Source organism: Etheostoma cragini, chromosome 3 (assembly GCF_013103735.1).
Source record: "Etheostoma cragini isolate CJK2018 chromosome 3, CSU_Ecrag_1.0, whole genome shotgun sequence".
Lineage (NCBI taxonomy): Eukaryota > Metazoa > Chordata > Actinopteri > Perciformes > Percidae > Etheostoma > Etheostoma cragini.
In genome coordinates, this window is record NC_048409.1 from 20,984,437 (window position 1) to 20,991,847 (window position 7,411).

The 7,411-nt window shown below is 39.6% G+C and overlaps 1 protein-coding gene across 1 annotated transcript in view; it reads right to left on the reverse strand.

Annotated features, from left to right (window-relative positions):
• The window catches only part of LOC117942357 (von Willebrand factor A domain-containing protein 5A-like), a 42,679-nt gene extending 35,475 nt beyond the window's left edge, over positions 1 to 7,204 (reverse strand). Inside the window, exons 1-8 of the mRNA XM_034867768.1 lie at positions 7,025 to 7,204; positions 6,839 to 6,953; positions 6,573 to 6,721; positions 6,399 to 6,487; positions 5,950 to 6,094; positions 3,097 to 3,176; positions 2,879 to 2,993; positions 2,597 to 2,755 (exon numbers count right to left, since the gene is read on the reverse strand). Coding sequence (XP_034723659.1) covers positions 2,597 to 2,755; positions 2,879 to 2,993; positions 3,097 to 3,176; positions 5,950 to 6,094; positions 6,399 to 6,487; positions 6,573 to 6,721; positions 6,839 to 6,953; positions 7,025 to 7,204 — 1,032 coding nt within the window. The remainder of the gene's footprint in view (positions 1 to 2,596; positions 2,756 to 2,878; positions 2,994 to 3,096; positions 3,177 to 5,949; positions 6,095 to 6,398; positions 6,488 to 6,572; positions 6,722 to 6,838; positions 6,954 to 7,024) is intronic.
• Between the last annotated feature and the right edge of the window lie 207 nt (positions 7,205 to 7,411).

Here is a 7,411-nt window from a genome sequence, read left to right on the forward strand (position 1 = left end):
GGGCTTCTTTCTGCACGCTGCAACCCAACAGAGCATTTCCAGCTTCCACACACTCTGTCACACATAAAGCTGAAAGAAGAACACAAAACAAGTCATCAGAAGAGACTGGATTTATGATTTTAACCAGCACACACTTAAACCGATTAGGATTTATTATGTATCATTACCATTCTGGGCACGGAGCCATGACACAGCCTTCATAGCCAGAAGCTTCCACTCTTCCTGAGCATCCATCTTGAAAGCATGGAGCCAGATCAGAGCCAGAATGGTGGCCCACACTCCATGTTTCACCTAATTCATCAAAGCAAAGAAAAACAGATGTTGAGAAGAAACAATAATCAAAGAAAACAAAGGAGAAGCAGAATTACAGGCGAAAATGTGACAGCATAGTTAACTCTTATCAAGTAACAGTATTATACAGCCTTCTAAATAAAATTAGACTTTTAGACTCATCTCCATTGATTGTTTGTATGTTAGCTAACCTTTATTATTAAATTACACAGCTATGTTGTTATTTCCTTGTTCAAGGTGTATTCTTTTCTCTTTTATAACTTCTATATGGAGTACTTCCTTAAATACATTTTTAATATACACCATCATTATAAATCATGTCATGAAACATATTTTTAAAGTCCCATTATTAATTTGTGACGTTGACCGTGACTCACTGCTGAAGGTTTTGTGTTCTTAACCTCCTTGCTGGTCTTTCCCAATGCAGCAGCCAGAGCTGGATCCAGCAGCCAGCAGCCAGACGCCTTCTGGAGGGAGACCAGCTGCAGCAAATCCTCTCTGGATGTCAGTTGGTGCCCACATATGTGGAAAACTAAAATAAAGTGTAAATATAACAAATCTGTAACATTTGAAAGAATAAAAAGGAATATAAAGTGAAAATAACAACATTTAAGCTGCATTAATTGGTTTTTGCCACATGTAGACAGAAAAACTCCACACTAAGGTGACATACCATGTCTGTGCAAACCTTCCGATTGAGAAAACACACCATGTCCGTGCATGGCCCCTTCAACCTCTCCAGCTGATAAGTCTGAGGAAATAAATCAAAGAAAGTGCAAAAGTAAAAAAATGCCCCCGTATATTATTCTACTGGTATACGTATTTGTTTTTACCTTTTTGATACTGTATTGTAGCTGAGACTATTTAATCAGCTATTTACAGCCAGTGATATTTCAGGTTTGTATACATGTACTTTTTTTGTCCAAATCATGCTATTGCTTGCATAATTGAATATGGCTTCTATTTTTCCAATTTATGCAATAAAAAAATGTAAAGCTGGCTTGACTAGAAGAAAACATTACAAATCAATACATTTTTTATGATTAACCATTTTTATTTATTTAACAAACAAAACAAAACAATTCACCAGATGAACACACACACACACACACACACGTCATCACCACCCACCCACACAAAAACCAAGAAAAGATGACACAAAATAACAATATTCAAGGTATACCACAGATAACAACAACATAGACAATAAACTGTAAATAAACATATTTAAATGACAAATTATATAAATGCATAAATTACTACATTGATACATGTCTCTCTCCAGCGCATTGCTCCATGGGCCCCCCAGAAAGCCAAAGGACCCTCCCCATATTCCCTTGTAGATATCACACTCATCATCCAGTATTATATTCAGATCCCGTTCCAATTTCTTTGACTAGCCATGTCTATTACGCATATGTTTTGTATGTATGTATGTATGTATGTATGTATGTATGTACTTTGCTGGGAATAAGCCATCATTTTGAACGTGAACACTGTAGTTGAACTGAACTGCTATCTTGCTTCTTAATTTGTTCTTGGAAAAATATACTCACTGGGTGGGGGAACATTTCTGAGGACCAGAGGTCCTTGAATCACCTCTCCATCTCCTTTGTTGACAGCAATGAAGGAAGTGAAAGCACTGCTCACTCCTGATTGGATACTGAGCTCCACCACCTTCTTCTTTAATTCTCCATCTTGCTCTCCTCCTCTTTCTCCCTCCTCCATCTCCAGGGAGCGAATCAGAGTCTGAGCAGCCAACCTGTGGACTGTTAATCTGCAGACAGGACAAAGATGTAAACACAGGTGTTCACTGTTGGATTCAAATGTTGTTTTACTGTACCATGTCTCTTTTAGGTTACGTTGTAAACAGCATATTTCATAGAAAAGCCCACATACTGTAGGTACTATTGCAGGTGATTGAAAACTCTGAATGTGCTGCTTAAAATCAACCCAAGCACATTAATATTGTATTACCCTTCGTAACCATTTAAAATGTATCCATGTTACCAAAATAAACTCTGCTTTCCAGTCAGTAACTTCTTTTGTCTGACCCAAACCCTGTTTTACCCAGTGTCCTCTGCCGGTTTGAGACTGAAGTGGACCCGGTTATGAGACGGATGACCTGCCAGGCTGTACTTCACCGTCACACAGCCCTCCGCTGCCTCTGAACTCTGGGGAAAGCATTGCCGTATTAAAATCCTCTAATTTTCATAACAATACAAAATGCACTGTAATCCCTGTTTTTTTCCAACCTGACATCTATTCAAAGAGATATGTCACTATGAGATGGTACTGCTCTTACCTGTCCAGTGAGCTGGGCATAAACCAGTGACCTTTGACCATGAAAAAGTGCTGTGATTGGAGGAGAGAGAGCAGTGACAGACACTCCCTTTGGCAAATCCCACTTTACTGAGATGTCCAACACATTTGGGTGCAGAGCAAAATGCAGCGACTGCATCACCTGATGAGAAGAAAAAAAAATTTGAGATAGGAACTGGGTTTTTTCCTCAATGTAGTTACTTTCATTTGTAATCATGTCTTAGCACTTTTCATTTCAATGTGTATAACTACTGTGATGTCTTACTTTGGGTTGCATCCTGTCAGTCCCTGTGATGAACTGAGCGTGACCTCCTCCTTCCTTGGCCAACCCGTTGATAAGAGCAGAGCTGGCCCCTTCCCCAATGCCAAAAGAGAAACACCTACAATACAGTAGTTTTCTTTAAATACACAGAGAATTAGAACATTAAACCTATTCTGGTAATTGGGCGGGTGTTTGGTGTGCTTTATGTTGTGTGGTTTTACCTGTGAAAACCTGAATTCTTCTTCACCAGATTTAAAACTTCTTTGGTGTTCTCCACCTCTCCGTCAGTAAAGACAAATAGCTAGGGAGAAGAGTAACCATATCACTCTAAGTTCTATTTCATATAGGCTTCGCCCTCTAAGGGCTACGCTATTGGGTTTATCCCGTTGATCGTCTCCCAAAAAACATCAGCTTTTTCTTCAACTAATGTTCTAGGACTAGGTGGCCCAGAACTTAGAGGGCTACGCCTATCCTAATAGAATCTAGAGTTACCAAAGTAACTACCGTTCTATTTCGTATAGTCTTCGCCCTCTAAGGGCTACGCTATTGGGTTAGGGCGAAGCTGATGTAGTCAATGCCACCTGCGGCACAAGGTCCACTAGCCAACATAGACCACATTTCCCCACCAACAATTTACCGAGGCTTAGTCAGAGTCATTCTTCTGATAAAGCCTGCCATGCTAATGGCGTGGCCGGAAGAGGTTCATATTGCCTCCAATACGATGGTAGTAGCATGATTAATGGGGGTTGAACGTGGTTGACCCTGTCGCGCATGTCTGGAGTTACCAAAGTAACTAACGTCACATTACATCATACCCAGAAGCATGTAGCTTGTGCTTAAAAGTGATCCACATCATTTTTTGAGAGTTGGGTTAGATTATTGTTTCAGTAGTGTAAAAGTACTGGTTTCAAAACTACTTAAAATATAAAAGTAAAAGTAATATGTGGAAAAAAATTATAATATCAATATGCTTTTTTAAATTAAACTTCTTAACTTAAACTATTCCAAAACGTAAAGTTTTGGAACCAATGAGCTTGTGGTTTGTGGGTGCGCAGAGCTTGCAGCACATTTGAAAGGAGTTGTTTCTGCATCCAACCATTTTTAAAAATTCTCCCAGGTTTGGTCAAGGATGTAGAAGGGTTGGCTGGTCTTCTTTGCTATCAACCTACTCGCTGATGCTTGGTGGGGACATTTTGCTCGAGTTCTCTTGCGTCTCAGCCAGGGATATCTTCTCACTTGGATACATATTCAGCTTTTTTCATGCTGGAAAGTGACGGGATTTGTGTCATGTGCAGGTGCACAATAGGGTGTTAGAATGCTATATGTTCATACTTCTCATCCAATCACAATCAAACTCACTCTATCCGGACGGCGCAATTTATCTGGATAGAAGGACCTTGTTTTTTTGTTTTTTTACAATGACAAGCGGAATGAAAAAAAAGCCAAACACAAATAGGATTAACAAGGCTATTTTTAAGATGTAAAACGTGCAAAGTACAGATTTTAGCTGGACAATGTAAGGAGTAGAAATAAAAAAAGTCTGCTGTAAAATAATTACTCCTGTAAAGTATACGTAGGTAACCAAAATTAGGTAAGGGAACAAAGTATTTGTACTTCGTTACTTGACACCTCTGTTTACTGGAACAGTTTGGGGCCCATTGATGGGGATTGCTATGGACAAAATACACACTGCAATACAATGGTAAAAGCAAATCACGCTTAACCATGTATCCAGCTAATTTAGGTCACATTACGGTGTGAAATGTTAAGAGTTGTCAACTAATTACCACTTGGTACCACTTTTTAGGGCAGAATCTTAAGGGGCTACCAGGGTGTGGAGAGAGTCCCATATGGCGTCCTCTAATCTAAAACAGACGTGCCTCTAAGCCATCTTTTCTGAGCACAGAAGACCCAGTTTGGGATGATTTGTGGTCGAGAGTAAAGCAGCAAGGTCAGATGGTGGTCAGCACCTACAAGTCTGAGGCCATGGTAATCAAGGAAATGCCCCATTGGGTCAAAGGTTTTCCTTTTTCCTCTTATGCCCTTAAACAGGAGTGTCAAACTCAATTCCACCAAGGACAACGATGAAAAACAAGAATCACATCCAGGGCAGACATGTTTAGGTTATTCACATGCAATTATTTCATCGAAAAAGGCGAGCATCTTGTATTGTATTATTGCTTGTCTTATATAATCTTCTTACTTACAGCTTGGTCAACATAAAGACCCCAAAAAGTCAGCAAAAAACTAACTTAGCCATCAAAGAAAGAACAACAAATAAAGCTGAACATTGGAGAAAAACAACGGGCCAAAAACATTGGCAAGTGGCAAAAAGGTCAGGAAAAACTACAAAAACTATTTGTGCCAAAGTTTATTGTGCATCTAAATTGGCATGCGGGCCAGATCAAACTAATGAGTATCCAAATTTGGCCCACGGGCCTTGAGTTTGACAAATGTGCCCTAAAAGAACTCAGCTGAGATGGTCTGCTTTGCCTCCCTATTGAGGTGTTCTGGCCGGGCATATCTAACTAGAAAGAGATGCTGGAGGGGTTTATATATTCCATCTGGCCTGAGAAATGCTTCAGGATGCCCTAGCTGGAAGACAAGGCTGAGGAGGAGAACAGGCTACCTTTCTCAACCACAACCTGGACCCTAAAAAATTACCAGGTAAGTCATGAAACAGAAACAGACTTGTTTCTAAGATGTCTATTCTCTGTGTAATATCTAAGACCAAAGTTCAACCAAAATACCAACAACTTGCTTCATGCTGAAATACCACTTAAAATCACTCTTCCACTTGTTTGCATCTCTTCTGCCATCTTTGCACCATGACCACTGTGACACAAAAAATACCAAACAGACGGACAAAGTCAATTTGAAGAAAAATTCCAAACAATCAAAGCATTCTAGTTCTGTCGGAGACAATTAATATTATTTGTTATTTATTATTAGTGTCAATGATGTAATTTTATGTCATTTTTACTGGCTTGTGGTTCTTTTTCAACCTGTGTGTGTGTGCGTGTGCTTGTGTGTGAGCGTGCATGCATGCATGCATGCTTGTGTGTGTGTGTTACTTGTTTAGGTTGACTGGAAATGCAGGGTTGACTGTAAATATGTTCGAGGGGAATCAGGATCTCTGTTCTTCCCAGATCACCGCCCATCCTTTTAACTTCATTCAGAGCCTCTTCCATGGTCTTCTCATTATACTCAACACTCTTACTGCCACCACACACATACAAATGAAGGATGTCAGATGGTGGGTGGTTGAGAAACACTACCACCTTCTACAGAGCAACTTGGAATTCACATCCAGTCTGAGACCAAATTTTCTAAAGTATAATCACAATCTTGTATGTTTAATTCATTCACAAAATGTTAGCAAATGAGTGGCATTAAATTAAATTAAACATTAAATATAATCAATGGCTCTGCAGAATCAGCCAATATCAATGATCGGTCTGCCGATGGAGCTGGCATACGTTACACAATCAGTGATATCAAGTGTCAGGATCCAATGACTTACGGAAAGATGTGTTCATAGCTGGACCCAAAACTGTAGATGTTGAAATAGCAGCCTATTGGTAAGCTCTTCAACAGGAGCAGCAAAGTATCCTTAAGGGAAGAGAAAAAAGATACTAAGATAGAAAGATAGGACACTGTAAATGATTAATAGACAGAGCTAACACATAATGAATACCCTGGCACTTTTTATACGGGATCCTGCCATACTGCCAGATCTATCCAGTAAGAACACAAACTCTCCACATGAGGCAACTGAAGACATCACAGCCTGGGGGAACTCAGGGTACAGGCTCAGCATCACCACTGGATCACCCATCAGAGAACCTGAAACACAGAGGAGAGACAGAAAAATGACCACAAATCTGGCTTTGTATAATTTATTCCAACATATGTAACGTATCAGTTGGAAGATGAAGATAATAAATAAAAATGTGAACTTACCAGGCTTGGCAGAGGCTTGTCCTGCCTCCACCACAACAGTAGGCTGGTGAGCATCTTTGTAATAAATCAGCAGTTCAATGTCTCGGTCAAACTTGTGTCCTGCAGCCATCTTGACCTGCACAAAACACACACGGTTTTAATTATTGAGGTAGAATTAAACAGCAGACACATCAGACCTCTACTTACCGAAGCCTTGGTTTGGTCTGTATTGAGGTACTGGAGAGCATCCAGGGGATAGTTGGACTCTACTTTAGAAACTGGACGAGAAGAGGACACTTGCGCAGAGAAAGACAGTCTGTAGGGCACCAGAGAGGCTGGAACAGAGGTCACTTTGATACACACATCTTCCTTTCCTGTAAATAACATAAGTTAGGGAATACTGTAAGTAAGTAAGTAAGTCAAATTTATTTATATCGCACTTTTCAAAGACAGTGTCACAAAGTGCTTTACAATGTGCATAGATGATAAAATATACTAGAAAAATAGTCTAAGAATAGAATAAAGTACAAATACAAATGATAAAATTATCAATAAATAAAAGACATTTTACCCAAAAGCTAGCTAAAGACATGT